This window comes from Trypanosoma brucei, chromosome 7, assembly GCF_000210295.1.
Source record: "Trypanosoma brucei gambiense DAL972 chromosome 7, complete sequence".
Lineage (NCBI taxonomy): Eukaryota > Euglenozoa > Kinetoplastea > Trypanosomatida > Trypanosomatidae > Trypanosoma > Trypanosoma brucei.
Window position 1 is genome coordinate 855,900 of NC_026740.1, and position 16,899 is coordinate 872,798.

General features: G+C 51.1%; 1 protein-coding gene across 1 annotated transcript; it reads left to right on the forward strand.

Moving 5' to 3' along the window:
• Positions 1-804: 804 nt before the first annotated feature.
• TbgDal_VII3490 (dynein heavy chain, cytosolic, putative) lies at positions 805-16,677 on the forward strand (the record flags this gene model as incomplete). Its single annotated transcript, XM_011776385.1, has 1 exon — positions 805-16,677. One exon carries the CDS (start codon positions 805-807, stop codon positions 16,675-16,677), a length of 15,873 nt encoding a protein of 5,290 aa, XP_011774687.1.
• Positions 16,678-16,899: the final 222 nt, after the last annotated feature.

Below are 16,899 nucleotides of genomic sequence, written 5' to 3' on the forward strand. Positions count from 1 at the left end.
TCCCTTTTGTTTGTTTGTTTGTTTCATTGACTTTCGATTCGTCGTCACGCGTTTCTTCCCTTTCATCCCGTTACCTCTTCTTGCCAACATTTACGGAAAATATCGTTGGCGTTTCGTTTCGATCGCCTTAATTTTCTTTACTTCTCGCTCCTTTTCTTTCCCTTGAATCGTGATAAGCGGTGAGCGTCACTACAGTTTAGTTGGTGATGAAAGGAATATCATTTGACCACATTCCGCCAACTGATGTTGTCTGTTGTTTTCTTTCTTCTTTTCCTGCCGCCGCCATACTTGTGTGTAGCGGTGGGTGTTTATTTGTATTTTCTTCGTTTTGTTTTGTTGCCGTTGTTTACATGATTTCAAACAGGTGTTGGTCGAAATGTCGTCGCCATGCACGGAAGGGTAGGACGAGGAAAAAGGTTGTTTTGGTGGTGGAGTGGAATATTTAGTTGGACATGGGTTGGCAACTTATTTCGGTTTCTGGTAAGCTGCTAAAGGAACCAACTTCTCGTGTCGCTGCTTGCCTTTATTAGCTCTTGCCCTCTGTCACTCACCTTTTCCTGTCGTTGTGCTCTATCATTCCTATCTCTACTGTTGCTGTTAGTTTTTATTTATTCGGCTATCATCTGTTGGTAATCCGCGACGCATAGTTAAATTTTGATGTTGTTGTTTTGTGCAGTAATTTGTGTACATTTAGCACTTGGGCTATGCTTGGACTGCTCTTTCTTTTTTTCCTCGCTTCGTATCAACATTTAAGGCTTTCTGCTCGCTCTTATCATATATTATCTCGCCTAGTTTGTTTTACAGATGATGCGGCAGGAAAAGGATAAACAGTTATGTTTGACTGCCGATGAACTTCTTGCAAGTGATGTCGTTGATTGTATTTCCTCCATGATGCGTTCCGCAACAAAACCGCAAGTGCGTGAAGCCCTACAAGGTGTTGAACACGAAAAAAATGGTACAGCATTGCACTTGGTGGTTTGTGAGTACACACCAACACAAAACCTGAATAATGAAGAAGCGGCGACTACGACGTGTGTTGTAGCGGCCGAAGATCTTACAACTGTTTTCTTTCGTCTGATGGCTACCGTGTCGCGTGGCGTTACCTCACCAAAATATATGGGGACTGGGCCGATGACTGAAGGTTCTAAAAATGTGGATGGTGGTTCAAGTATGGAAACAGAAGGAGCGGCCGCACTCCCTAGGGTAACTCGCTGTGTATTTATTACCTCTGCCAGTGGTGGTAACAGCGCGGAAGATATACGGAACGCACCGTCTTCACCGCGCCCCGCCCCACTGACTCTGTCTCAGTTAAACGTCCATGCGATGGAAATGGATCAACCACTTGGTGATCTGCAGTCACTGCTTCAGCGTGTGTATGAACCCGTGCTACGCCAGAGGCGTGAAGATGCGTTGCGTTACAACCTACAGGAATTTGTGAATTCTATGCGGTGTCGTTACCATTTCCTCACGCGGGTGAATCTTATGCAGTTTGTACATCCCAAGTTGTTGACTGTATGTAGCGACAATCCTACAGCAGACCTTCACGAACTCGTCGGACTGCTCCACGAAGAAGGTGACGATGTCGATCTGGATGACGTGTTTGCTATTTGGAGCCCGTGTCGTAATTTGTTGAATGTAGCGTTTGAAGCCGATACCGCCGACGATGGAAATGCCGCAAGGCCCCAAGTCATAAATCTTAGTGAGGTTGTGGGTGGGGCTCCCCACCATGGAAGTTGTATCGGTGACAACACCAGCCGAAATCATGGCAACAATAATAATGGGGGTGTTCTCGAGGAGGTATCGTACTGGCAGGAAGTTCGTCAGTGGATTAACCATATTCGGCGCCAGTTACGCAGTCGCGAGTGGCGCCTCGCGCATTATTTGCTCCGCCACCGTGTGCCGACGAGCTATGAAAGAGAGTACGAACTCCATAGCAAGCTTGCACATTCGTATGAACAACACGCAAAGGGAGTGCTGCAGTTGCTTCCACATATAAATGATGTTAACGATATCACAACTTTTTTAGTAAACGCCTTGCGAATCATCGAGGCGGCTGCACGACCCGGTGCTTATCCGCGAAAGCGCTGCACACACTTCGTGAATTGTGTTGTGCACAACATCATGGAACAATTTGTAGCGCTAGCTGATGGTTTGGACGTGTTACACATTCAGCCAGCAGAGAAGCAGTTGCAGAAGATTGGCGAAATGATGAAGGCCATTGTGGAGTTGCAGCGTTGCCTTGTGGACGGTGTGTTGTCCGCACGCATCGATCAACGGGATGTAGAGGGGACGACCGTCACTGAAACAAGAAACAGTAGTGTGGCAGGTCAGTGGTGCACGGAGGTGAAGAATCTTTCGGGCTTCGGGCGGTGTTCGCTGCTCCTCGAACGAATGAAGCAATTGAAGGATTTTTTGAATGAGCACTTTCACTACTATCGGACGCTGGCGCAAACCTTCGCAGAGGGAGGTGGGAGTGGAAGCACCACCACTTCTTTCTGTAGGCATCTGGCGGAAGCCTACAGCCGCTTTACAGCGGACGTTGTTGAGCGCGGTTGTTTGTGGGATGTTTCCCCTACTGGTGCGGGAAAATACCAGCGGATTCGTGATTCATACAGTAGCCGGGTTTCCCGTATTGACGACCGACTTGCATTGCATGTAGGAATATCGCTTTCAAACGAGCAAGAAAGAGACACTTACAACGTCACCACTTCCACTGTGAAGGCAAATACGAGTACGGAGGCGAAAACCTCAGACCCAAGAAGACCAGCAAGGGGACGAGTCGACGCGCCCACAGCAGGGGGCTCCCCGCTGTATCGCGCCTACTCATGCTTCTGCGTTTTCAGGCGTGAGAAGGTATTGGCTGTCTTGGCGAGTTTTCGCGCAGCTCTTCGTGAGCAGATTGACCGAGAGATTAACGACATTTGCGAGGAGTACTTTGGCAAAGAGAGTTGTCCCCACATCGTCCGTGCAACCGTAGCTCGACTTGGCGTAACGGAGGACGTTGGGCGTATGTTGTGGGAAAGATCTCTTCAACGACAGTTGGAAACTCACATGGAGCGCCGCGAGGAGATTTCGGAGCATGGCTGGCGTCAGCTACTGCTTCTCCGCACTCTTGAGCATCGCTGGTGCCTTAACGAGTCATTAGCACGTTTTTTTGGGGCCCGATTGCAAGACCTTGTTGTAGAAGGTTTTGCTGCAGGGTCAGAGGTGCACGGTACGGCATATGCACTTGCTTTCCTTAGTTTAGTGCACTCAAAGAATGAACTAAGGTGGTCGCGTGATCCTCATATTCAGAGCGCGCGGCAGTATCTGGATGAAAATAGCCCACAATCTTTGGAGAAGGCCAGACTGCGCTTGGTTCTCCTTCGCAAGGGTTCTTCGTGGGGTAGCAAACAATCGGAGCCGTGGGACGTGCTTAACTTCCGCGATAGTATCGCGCAAAAGTTGAACGAACATGTCGAACGGTGGTGTAATATCGTGCAGAGTAAGTTTTTGCATGTGGACATGGTGGAGGAAACAATGGCAATGAAGGGACCTTTCTTAAGGTTATCATATGTAGAAAGAGGCGTTGGTACGGCCGGTGGTAACAGTGATAAAAATAATAATTTCCATAGAAATAACGAAGGTAATATTGATGGTGTTTCCCGGGGAGAACAAGTGCTTGTGCCGAATATCCCACAGGAAATGTATGCCTTTCTGCGTGACTTTTATACATTGGAAAGCGTACAGTTGCAGGAGAAGCACAAACAACTGTTCGGCAATATCCGCTGCTTCTTTCTGAAAAATGAAGCGCGTTTCCGCATCGCCAACTCCTTCAGGGATCTAACTCGCGTTTTTGAAGAGGCAGTTGGAGATGAGGAGGAACTCATGGCACATCTCATAACAGACGAGTACGCGCAGGTGTATGGGTGTCTTGTTGACGGTGCCAAACTCACGTGGTTGGAAGAAGATAAATTGCTGGAGTTTACACAGCGTCTCTCGTGCCGCGTTTATAATTTTTGCTCGGCCGCGTCGAGTGTGCGAACGGCAGTGGATGATGTAGAGCGCATACTGCAGCAATTGCATAGCCAAACATTCGCTGCGCAAAGCATCGTGGAGAAGGTAGAAAAGTTGTGCGGAATCGTGAAGCAGTTAGGTTCCGAAGGCAGCAGCAGAGAATGGTACGTGCAACGCATTCAACCACGCCTGGATGCTGCACTGTTGCTGCAATTGCAGGCCCATCTACACCGATGGACTGTGGAATTTCTGTCAATGGGGCGTGACCCACGTTTCCTTGACCCCGCTTCCTGTACCGAAGAGTATAAGTTGCGGCCGTTGCGTATTCGCATGCGCGTACTATTTAAGGGAATTACGCTCGCCACACCAGAAGCCGCTTGCCGGTATCATTGGTTGAATATCCTCAACAATTCCTTCGCGTGGCTTCATGCGATTCCAGCTCTTCACAGCAGCTTCCGCAGATCCAACCACCAGCACCCCACCACAACGCCTTTATTTGGTGGCGGCTCCGTCGTGGAGGTGACAGCGGAAACAGTTTATGGGAGGTTGGTGGATTGTCTGAGTTCTGAGGTGCTCGCAGAGCCCATGACCGCTATTGACAAAAGCATCCAAGAGGCCTTTGATGTGGAAAAACAGTGGAGGCGGGGTCAACAACTGTTGAACCTGGAGGTTGGAGTTCTTCAGCAAAAGCTCGGTGACGATTTAGTGAAGTGGGAAGAAGCGCTGCACCATATTCGTGAGTTTGCAGATACATTGATGAACCATACACAACCCAGTACACTTCTTGGTGGCATTCTCATCGTCGCCAGTGACGCACAGAAAGAGCTCGGCCGAAAATTAGACAACATGACGCAATATATTAATTCGCGCTACCGAGAGGTGGTGAGTAAGCATCTAGAGTTGTGCCATCGTCGTATCACCGAAGAACGAACGGATGTTGAGAAATGTGACGTTATCAACAGTATCGATGACGCCTGCATGTTTATCTGTGAGCTTCCCACAATTTACACCAAATTAGAGGAAACAGGCAGGAGAATCGCTCCACTCGTTGCCGCCGAGGAGTATTTGAAGAACCAGGGCCTCTCACTACCTGACTCCGGTGTTTGTGTGAAAAAAGTGAAAGAGGAGCATCAAGCCTACAAGGATCTTATTGCACGGAAAGTGAAGGCGGTTGAACTGCGTCGACCATTCCTACGTGAAAACGCCAAACAAAAGGGGAAGGGTCTTCAGGACGATGTGGCCGAATTGGAAAAATCACTGGCAGAACTTGACAAGCAAATTCAACTGAGAGAGCGGCAAGATAAACAGCATCTGGAAGAGCTAGCGGATTCTATGCAAGAACGCTTCTACGACATACAAAAGCAAATTTTGGTGCTAGAAAAACAACATGATAGGTTGACACTGCTGTGCAAAGTGTTGGGGATACAACCCGTAGATGAAGTAAGGTTGCAGAGTGTTGCTTCGCGCACGGAAAATCTCAGGTGGGTATTCGGCCACTTACTAGAGGTGTGCAGAAAACTAAATAGGCTGAGTCAGACTCCCTTCTCTGAGGTGGATCCGCAGCGGTTACATGAGGATATCATATCGCTGCAGGCTGAGGTGCAGGAATTTCCTCCCGGCGTTCGTGGCCACCCAGCTCATAACGAACTTGTCCAGCTTATTGAAGAGCGCCTGGCGGCTCGCTGGATTATCCACGAGTTAAGCTCAAGGGCGATGATGCCCGTTGTGCGGGCGGAGCGTCACTGGTCTCTACTTCGATCGAAGCTTGGTACGCAGTGGAAGTTGGAAGAACTCACTGTTGGGGATATTTGGCGTAGTGATCCGATGACGCGAGCAAAGATTTACTACGAAGTGTTGGACGTGGCACGAGGTGAGCATCGCTTAGAGACGAAACTGGAACAAATAACAGCGTTCTGGAACAATTTTGAGTTTAATACAACAATATACAAAAAGAAACACGTACTGATTCGTGGGTGGGACGCGGTGTTCGCTCAACTCTCCGATGACATCGACACTTTACAGGGCTTTCATCTTAGTCCCTTTTATAGCGCATCTCACATCGCCGCCAGTGTGACTGAATGGGAGAGTCGCCTTAATTTGCTTCTGAAAGTACTGGAGGTGCTTATGGGCGTGCAGCGAAGGTGGGTACATCTTGATGGGTTATTTAGCAGTAACGAAGATATCTATCAGCAGCTATCTAGTGAGGGAATGCAATTTGATAGAGTAACTTGGGAGTTATGGAATCTGATGCCGTATAGATCCTCACCCTTTGGTTCGGCCGAGACGGCAGCTGATTTGGAGAATGTTGTGGTGAGGACGCAGGACTTTCTCGAGGAGAAGCGCCTTCTTTCATCGTTGGAACGGGTAGATGGGCAGTTAACGCGAGTACAACGGGCCCTAAACAGATATTTAGATAGGCAGCGCCGCTTGTTTCCACGCTTCTTCTACGTCGGCGATGACGATCTGCTGGAAACGCTTGGCAACAGCAACAACCCCACGTTGATTGCAAAGCATCTCCCGAAGATGTTCACCGCCCTCGCACGGCTTATTGTAAAGGATATGGGTGCCAGCGGTCAAGGTTCCGCCGGCTCAGCTGCTGCTGATTTGCATATCGTTGGATTTGCTTGTGAGGAGGGGGAAGAAGTTGCAACGAATCGATCCATACGGTTGGAGGGCCGAGCACTCCACTTGACACTCAATGAGGTGGAAATTGTCATGACTCAAACGTTGAGGCAGCTGACGGTATCTGCTGCAGCTTCGCTAGCTGATGCGGGATGTGTAACAACCGAGTGGATTGAGGCCTTCCCACTACAAGTTGTGTGTTTGGCATTTCAGGTTTGGTGGGCGCAGCTGCAAGAACAAGCCTTAGCCACATGGAAGGCGCAGCAGAAGCGGGAACCTTCCCTTGCAGTGTCGCGGATGGTTTCACTGCTGGACCAACTCGCACTGGAAGTGACCGCTGTGGGTGTTACGCCCTCGGTACGCCGTGCTAGCGAAGAACTTATCACACTTGCTGTGTACCAGCGAGATGTGTCCCGATTGATCGAGTTGAAGAACGTTACAGCCGCGGAGGATTTTGAGTGGATGCGCATCCTCCGCTTGTACGTCGTTGCCCCCGACACCTATTCGAAGAAAGGCGATGCAGCAACTGATGTCGGTCGTCCCAGCAAAAGCGGCGTGGCCTTGGCCAATGAGGTCGATTATCCAGAGGTTCACTGCCGTATGGCGGACGCCTCGTTGATACACGGTTTTGAGTACATCGGATGGTATCGGAGGTTGGTGCAGACTCCTCTGACAGATCGGTGCTACCTGGCCATGACGCAGGCGCTTCACACACGCCTTGGTGGCTCTCCCGTTGGGCCAGCTGGAACGGGAAAGACGGAGACAGTTAAGTCATTGGGTGCTCAGCTTGGCCGTCATGTGGTTGTATTCAACTGCACGGACACGTTCGACTTCAGCGCCATTGGCAGAATCCTCATGGGACTCTGCCAAGTCGGTGCATGGGGTTGCTTCGATGAGTTCAACCGTCTTGAAGAATGTGTGCTTTCCGCAGTAGCACAGCAGATACGGTCGATACAAGAAGCCCTCCGAGGTGATCTGCATAGTGTCAATCTATCGCGGCAGCAGGTACCGCTGAAAACGAATGTAGCACTGTTCATAACCATGAACCCGGACTTTGCAGACCGCTCTCAGCTACCGGGAAATCTCAAGCAACTATTCCGAACTGTAACGATGGTGGCGCCAGACCGTGAAGCAATCGCTGAAGTAATGTTGTTTGCTCAGGGATTTCGAACAGCGGAGTCGTTGTCGCGGAAGGTTGTTCCGTTATTTGACCTTTGCAGGGAGCAACTTTCACGGCAGTCACACTATGACTTTGGTCTTCGAGCGTTGAAGTCGGTCCTGGTAATTGCAGGCGAAGCGAAACACGCAGACTGTAAGAGGAACGCCGTGCACGTCCCGGAGACTGCCTCCTCCGCAACTGCGGTTGAAGACGACAGTAATGTGAACAGCAGGGAATGTGAATTAATGTTAGGTAGTCTCATCAATAACATCGTCCCTCGCCTCATAAGTGAGGACGTAATCTTATTTTACCCGTTGCTCCGCGATTTCTTCCCCGGTCGACCTGTTCCTGATGTATTTGAAAGTTTGTTGCGTTCAACCATTGAAGAGGTGTGCCAAGATACCCACTACACACCCACCCCAGCCTGGGTGGAAAAAATTTACCAGCTGTACCGCACGAGGAAGACGCGGCACGGTCTCATGCTTGTCGGACCAAGTGGCACAGGTAAAACGTCCTGCTGGAAGACGTTACTCCGTGTAATGGCCCGCCTGAGCACCCAGGAGGGTCACAACGACTTTGATGAGGGTGACCTTGCCAGCCCCTCAAGGAGAAGTCGAGGGAGGCCCCTTGAAGCGCATGCATATGTGATTGATCCCAAAGCCATGACAAAAGCAGAGCTATTTGGTGTGTTTGAGGCAACCACACGCGAATGGAAGGACGGTATCTTCACTGACATTTTACGACGTATTGTGAATAATTCACTTGATACTAACAGTACACAGCAGCAACATTGGATTATATTTGACGGCGATGTGGACCCGCTATGGGTGGAGAATCTCAACTCTCTTCTTGACGATTCCAAGATATATACGTTACCCAATGGTGAGCGCTTGAGTCTTCCGCCGTCCGTTCGCATTGTGTTTGAAGTGCAGGATTTGAGGTATGCAACGCCAGCGACCGTTTCGCGATGTGGAATGGTGTGGTTTAGTCATGGTACGGTGCCGGTGTCATGCTTGCTGAATCGTCATCTCACTACCTTCCTTCGTGCCCCGATGATTGACAAACGGGGTGGAAAGCGCATCGTTGAGGTGTGTGACGATCACGAGGAAATGCAATCGCGGTTATGTGGAGGACACTTCACTCTGTACCGTGCCGCAGCCTCTTCTGGAACAACGACGTTAGCATCGACCCAAAGGGAGCTCACCACCTCCGATGGAGATGTACGCACTTCGAGAGAAAACAATAAGGCGCACGACTCGTTGACAGAAGATGCATTGAACCGTTCTGCACGGAATAGCGAAAACGTTCCCGAATCCCCGCCCCCACGGACCCCACATTCCTTCGTCAGTGCGGAGCGAGATATACTGGAGTTGCAGGTGTTTATGGTAGGTGTGTGGACCACAGCGTTTGCGAAAGGGGGACTGCTGGAGCGTGCTTTCGAGATTATTCACACTGAACGTTACCGGGGGCAAGGTATTATGGAGCACAATGACCTTCAAATACTACGTAGCATTCAATCCCTACTGTTGGATGGAATATGGAGTATGTGGCAGGTGCGTGAGAAGTGGGGAGCGCTACCTACAGAGCGCGTCGTGAGGAGCTACGCGGAAAAGCTTCTTAACTACGCGGTATTTTGGGGTTTTGGTGCAGCACTTAACAACGAATTGCGAAGGCAGCTGCTGGATGATATCGGTTTTCAGCTTTTAGGTCAACCCAGGGACCTCACCTTGATGGATGTCGAGCCGGATCCCGTCCACGGCACGTGGCGCACTACTCGGGAGCGGGTGCAGCCCGTTGATGTGGACCCAGAGGATGTTGGCTTCAGTGATGTGATTATTCCAACGGTGGATGCATGCCGCAACAGAACCTTGCTAGAGGCGTGGATTACTGGGGGTGACGCGGTTATTCTCTGCGGACCGCCGGGATCAGGGAAAACGATTCTGGTTACCTCATTACTACGTGACTCATTCACACACGAGTCGGTGTTTCTGAATTTTTCCAGCGGTACACGGCCTGAAAACATCATACGCGCTCTGGAGCAGTATTGCAGTGTCCACAACCATGCTGTGCACGGGCCGATAATGACACCAACAAGTGGCAAAAGGTTGCTACTGTTCTGCGACGAGGTAAACCTACCCGCGCTAGATCAATACGGCACACAGCCTGTGGTGCAGTTCCTTCGACAGCTTGTTGAGCGCAAGGGATACTATCGTAGTCGTGACAATGTATGGGTAACAGTTGAAGGTGTCCAGGTTATTGGTGCATGTAACCCTCCGACGGACAAGGGTCGAGTTTCTTTGTCTCATAGGTTTCTTCGCTGGGCGCCGGTGCTGTTTGTAGATTTCCCAACTGAGGAAAGCCTACATGTTATCTACAGTTCGTACTGCCGGGCTATGCTTTCTTTCAGTAGTCGTCTCCAGCGGTACCACCCCAAATGTTTGGCAGCGGCCATGGTTGATGTTTACACCGCCTCACAAAGCCGCTTTAATACGTGGCAGCAGCCACATTATGTTTACTCGCCCCGTGAGCTAACCCGATGGATACGTGCACTGCGAGGAGCCATACTAAGCTGGAGTGACCAGCAGAGATGTGAGCTCACAGTGGAAGAACTTGTGCAACTTGCCATACATGAGGGGCTGCGCATCTTTCAAGATCGACTTGTGCAAAATGAAGAGCGAGAGTGGGCACACCGCAAGGTTGTGGAGTGCTTCGCAAGGCACTTTACAGATGTCACCAGCAGTCCCGCCCAGCCGCCACTGTTGTTTTCTTCAATTGTTAATGGTGTCTACATGAAACAAACAAAGAGTGAACTTGTTCAGTACGTTGAGGAGAAAGTGCGCACCTTCTGCGAAGGGGAAGGGGATACCGAACTTGTCGTGTTAGACACCATGGTTGACCATGTGGTGCGTATTGACCGTGTGCTTCGTCAACCGTCGGGTCATATGGTGCTTGTGGGGGCTTCTGGTGTTGGCAAAACAATTATTACACGCTTAGTTGCATGGATGAATGGGATGTCGGTGTTTCGCATCGATGTGAACCGTGGTTACCAACTGGCGGACTACGAGCGTGACCTCCGCGAGGTACTCCGTCGCGCCGGTTGCGGACTGGAGCGTATCTGCTTTATATTCGATGATAGCAACGCAATGGAAACAGGCTTTCTCGAGTATATTAATGCACTTCTGCCTTCCGGTGAGATTCCTGGTTTGTTTGATGGCGATAAGTGGGCAAAACTCATGGACGATATTCGTGCGAGTGTTGAGGAGCAACAGTCGCTCAAAGCTACTAGCGGGACCACCCAACACCTGCCCCGCGTTTTGCAGCACCACCAACACGAGCGAGAAGGAAACGAACTTCACAATTCTGCGCGTACGTCACTCTTCGACAGGAGCTCAACTATGAACCGAAGGGATTTTGGCGCACCCATGACCGGTGGAGGATATGACTTCGACCGTCATCCACTCCTGTTAAATGAAACAGCAGGTCCTATGCTGACTAGCGACTACATCGACATTACATCAGAGCAGGTGCTTTACCGCTGGTTTGTTAACAACGTTCGGCGGAATTTACACGTTGTGTTCGTTACTGACCCGTCAACAAAAGAGTTTGCCGACCGTGTCGTGACAAGCCCTGCTCTCTTCAACCGGTGCACCATTAACTGGTTGGGGGAGTGGGACCGGACGACTCGGGCGCAGTTGGCGCAGAAGCTCACACAAAACATGGATGTAATGTTTTCTTGTCGTGAATCATTCTCAGGTTCAGAGGACACGTCACGGAAGGCGCTTACGGAAGCACTCAGTGCCATTCATGAGGCTACGGAGGAAGTGAACTCCACTGCTCGGCAACGGAACGCAAACTCAGGCACCTTCATAACTCCACGTCACTTTAGCGACCTCCTACAGCAGCTGAAGTTACTCTACGAAGAAAAGAAAGGGCGTTCCATGGAGCAACTTACCCACCTGCGAAGTGGTCTTGCCAAGTTGGCCACTACATCAGAAGAGGTCGGGCAGCAGCAAACTCAGCTGCGTGAACACGAAGTTTTGTTAGATGAAAGAAGTGCGAAGGCTCAAGCAATGCTGGAGCGCATCGTGAGCGAAACGGAAAGAACGAAACAAGAAAAGCAAGAGGCTGAGCAGCTGCGACAGCAACTGAAGGAAGAGGAGGACCTCATCCTCGCCGACAGGGCGCGTGTGGAGCAGCAGCTATCGGAGGCGGCACCTGCACTACGCGAAGCCGAGGAGGGATTGAACAGCATCAAACAAGAGTATCTACGTGAAATGCGTGCATACACAACGCCACCAACCATGGTTAAACGCGTGTTGGAGACGGTACTTGTTGTAATGGGCGAAAGGCGCGCGGGTGAATGGGACGTCATAAAACACTACGTTCGTCGTGATGATTTCATTGCCAGCGTGAAGGCGTTCCAGGCACGTGATGTCACCGAAGAAGCCGTCCAAACCGTACGTGGAATGCTGCAGGAAGATGGCTTCACATACGAGGCAGCAATGCGAGCATCAAAGGCCGCCGGACCGTTGCTCCAGTGGGTAACTGCACAAATTAATTACGCCATCGTGTATGCTGCCGTGCAACCGCTGCGGAGTCGCATCGATCAAATTACTATTACGCAAGGCGCGAAGCAAGCGCAGTTGGAGCGGACGGAAACGGAGATTAGCACCCTTGAAAAGTCCTTGCAGCAACTCAAGGAGGATTACCAGTCGATGGCGGAGGAGATCGCCACTTGCAAGAGCACGATGGGTGTAATCGCTTCACGCTGTGACCGAGCGACCAAGCTTTTGCAACAACTTTTGGAAGAGCGGGACCGCTGGGGTGCGGAGTCGCTTGGCTTCGACTCCGAAGTTAGTGTTCTCTTAGGCAATTGCATTCTTGCAGCCGCGTCTTTGACGTACTTTGGCTACTTTGACGAATACACACGACAGTCACTGCTACTTCCTGTCTGGGTACAGCAGTTAAAGAATTTTAAAATTCGCTGTACGGAAGAGCATTCCAGTGGCTTTGTGGATTACCTTGTGACACCGAGTCAGAGACTTGAATGGGAGCAGCAGGGTCTTCCAAAAGACAATCTCTGTGCGGAAAACGCAATGATTCTTCACCGTAGTCGACGATACCCCCTACTCATTGACCCCAGCGGGGTTGCCACCGCATTTCTGCAGAAGAAACACAAGGATGGAACGATGCGTACCACAAGTTTCACGAAGAGCGATTATCTCAAGCAATTGGACATGGCCATCCGGTTCGGTTACGCACTTATCATAGAAGACGCGGAGTTCATGGACCCCATTATTGGACCACTTCTAAAGAACGAGATGCGACGTGTGGGAGGGCGCACGATGACGCGACTTGGTGGCCGTGAGGTGGAAACTACTTCTTCCTTTAGTTTGATTCTCATCACGCGTGATTCGCACTATCAACCACCTCCCGGAATAGCAGGAAGGGTCTGCCTTGTTAATTTTGCCGTGACACTGTCTTCGCTTGAGTCACAGTGCCGTCATCGGTTGCTGCTTCACGAACGGGCGGATGTCGATGAGCAGCGCGCCCGCGTCCTGAAGGTTCGGGAGGAGTATTCTGTTCGTGTGCGGGTGTTAGAACAGGAACTGCTCAAGCTGATTGCGGGAAGTGAAGGAAGTATTCTTGAGAATAATACACTGACTGTTGCACTGGAGCGGCTGAAGGGGGAGACAAAGGCGTTGAAGGAGGGGATTGTAGAGAGTGATGAATTGATGCGATCCATTACCGCTGTTGAAGAACATTACAAGCCACTTGCAACAGCAGTGTCAAAAGTTTACTTTGTTCTACGCTGCTTCTCCCAGTTGCATGGATTGTATCAGTACAGTGTGAAGTTCATCTTCCGCGTATTGAATGACGCCCTTGACCAGCTACCCCCGCCTAACAATTCCAACGGCGCGCAGCAGGAAGAAGCGCCCGCGGAAAAAAAAGAGGAGGATGCAGCGCGACTGCAAGTACTCACGAGACATGTGTTTTATCTTCTATATCACCGCGCGCGGCGGGGCATGTTCGCGCAGGATCATCTTGTTCTTGCCACCGCCCTGGGTAAGGCGCGCAGTGGCATCGCCGATCCCATCGGGCAACAACTAACTATTGAAGAGTGGAATCTCTTCGAAAGTGCGTTAGGCGGGCCGGTGGCAAGCGCAGGCGTGTCAATACCAGCTGAAAGTATAAAAGGTGCTGACAGGCTTGACCAACTCCCCAAGATACTGTCTGGGTGCCGTGTGTGCTCGCCGTCTTCAGCCGCGGTTCTCGCGGAGCTGCTGAAGCTACCACTGTTTGAGCAAGTGCGGGTTTCGCTGAATAACCCGGAGCATGGGGAGGCATGGAGAGCATACTTTGCAGCGGTGGAGCCCTACGCCGAGACGATACCTCCCTTTTCCCGAAAAGTCAAGAATTTCAGTGCCGATGACGCCAATTGCAGCAGTGTAGGTGGAAGCCATGCTGTGGGGCCCACACGCCGTGCGTTTATAACGGCTTTGCTACTTCTGCACACCCGCCGTGACGCTTTTGTGCCCGCTGCCTCAGAGTTCCTACGACTCTTTTTTGATGGTGCAGACGTGGCAGTGGGAGACGGGCGTGGCAACTGTGGGGAAAGCGGTTATCGTGCTATCGCTGGCCATGACGGTGCTAAAGGTGGCATGGGCGACTTTGATTCCTTCTTTTCGGCGGAAGTTCTTGATCTTGTTGCAATTCAGAAGGAGTTGACTAACACAACCCCACTCATATTAGTGGCGAATGCGGGGAGTGACCCAACGGTGTCGCTGGAGGCAGTGGCGAGTGCAATGAATGTTCAACTACATATTGCCGTTATGGGCTCTGCAGACAGTACCGAAGCAGCTGAACGGTTCCTCACGACAGCAACGGTGGATGGTGCATGGGTACTACTAAAGAATATTCACATTGACCGCGCCTTTGCCGACGTTGTTGTGAGGCACTTGCATCGCGTTTTTGCCGGGGATCAGGTACATGAGGGCTTCCGCCTCATTTTATCCATGGAGGCGAAGGCACAGCATGTGGTTGGCAACCTTGGGGAGAGAGGTTGTGGTGGAGACGTAATAAATGCACGGTCCCCGCTCGACCTTCCTGTCAGTTTGGTGGAGTCATCAATCGTTGTGGTGTACGAACCACCTCCAGGTATGAAGGCTTCTCTTCTTCAAACTCTTGGATCTCTGAGGGCCCCGACCCAACAAGCTCCTTATTCTGCCGACATGGTGCGCATTTATCTTACTGCTGCTTGGTTTCACGCAGTGGTTATGGAACGGCTCCTATATGTTCCACTGGGTTGGAGCACGCGCTATGAAATCAACGACACGGAATTCTGGCACACACTGCAAGCCGTCAACCGTTGGGTGATGACGACGGAGAGCACCTCTGGAGGAAACACTGTTGGTGATATTGAGGGAAATCAAGTCTGTAGCGCTAACCGCGAGCATTTCCCATGGTTAGCCCTTCAAACCATAATCGGCACGGCTCTCTACGGCGGTAAATTGAGCAACGACTTTGACCAATTTCTTCTAAATTCGTTCTGCACGCAGCTGTTTAGCCCCATTATTTTTGAGGACGACAAGTTTTTCGCATTGCTGGAGGGCCTATGCGTAAATCAGAAGCTTCGACTCCCTTCCATGGACACATTGAATGACGTTTTGGCGTGGGTAAAGTCCCTGCCGGACCCGCAGCCGCTTCGTTGGGCACGGTTGCCGGCAAGCGCCTCGCGGTTAATGTTAGAAAAGCAGGCGGTTGCTATGTTGGAACGGCTTGCGATTCTGCGATTTGTTGGTGAGAAAGAACATAGTGGCCGCAGCATTGTTGACGGTTGCGCCGCCTACTCGGAGGAGTCAACCATACCGCGCTGTCTAACCGAAATGCAGTGGGCGCAGAAGGTTCGGCTGTTTTGTTCCTCATGGCGCTCCTCGCTAGAACGACTTGTTCCCGCAGGACAGGTCGTGTCGGCACAATCAGCAGAAACGCCGTCAGGGGGGAGGAGCAGCGGAGCAGAACGGTGTAAAGAGGAGCCTGTTTCGGTAATGGTCGACAGGGAATATGCCTTTGCAATGGAACGCCTTCATGAGGTTCTTGATGACCTACAGGTGGTAGAAAACATTTGCTGCGGAACAGGTAAACCAACGGCAGATCAGCGTGCTCTCATCGACTGGCTGTTAAAGGACCAAATCCCGCCGATGTGGGCACGGTCCTATTCTTCTCACACAGCAGTGGCAGAACAGTGGATGATAGATTTTGCGCGTCGGGTTTCTCATGCTTTATATCTACGCGGGGCCATACAGAGGGAGTCGGGTGGCGCTGTATGCCTCAACCTCGGTCTTCTTTTCTGGCCTGAGGCCTTCGTTACTACAACGAAGCAGCAGACAGCCCGCAGACAGAGTCAGCCATTGGAGCAACTGCAAATTCAACTTGACCTCATGCCGGAGGAAGATGTGCGAGCACGAGCTGCTAAAGTTGTAAAGGAGGATGATGTCTGGCATATTGTGGGTCTGACGCTATTTTCAGCCTCCCTCAAGAAGCGTGACACGGCTAGTGGTGGTGCCGGCTATACGTGTGTATTACTGCCTGACTCATCCACGGCACCTTCAACGCCTGTTGGGGCGGTGATGAGGTGGAGGTCGGTTGTGTTGTCGAGAACCGCCACCGCACCAGACGCTGGTTGCTGTATGGCCCCTGCAGCAAAATCATCGGTTCTGACACGGCTAGCCTCGCGTGATAAGAATTCTAATTGCCTCATTGTACCACTATACGCGAGCGATCTACGCAGAGCACTGCTGCAAGTTGTGGAACTGAGGGTGGACATTAAAAACACGCCAATGCACGCATGGTATGAACGGGGGACATGCCTTGTAGCCTGGTCGATGGAAGCCTACTAGCAGAAAAGGAATGCTCTTTCTGTATATCTTTTGGGGGAGTGAGATGGTGGGCGTGCCGTAGGTGAGAGTGACTTTCGTGGAGTACCTCGGATACGAATTTAACTCGATCAATGATCTATGTTTCCGAACCAGAAGTCGTGAGGGGGATATGAGCGGGGGGTGGGAATAATTGGTACCGTCCTTTCGATCTAGATGTAACAATGGCCCGCATATGTAAAGTCT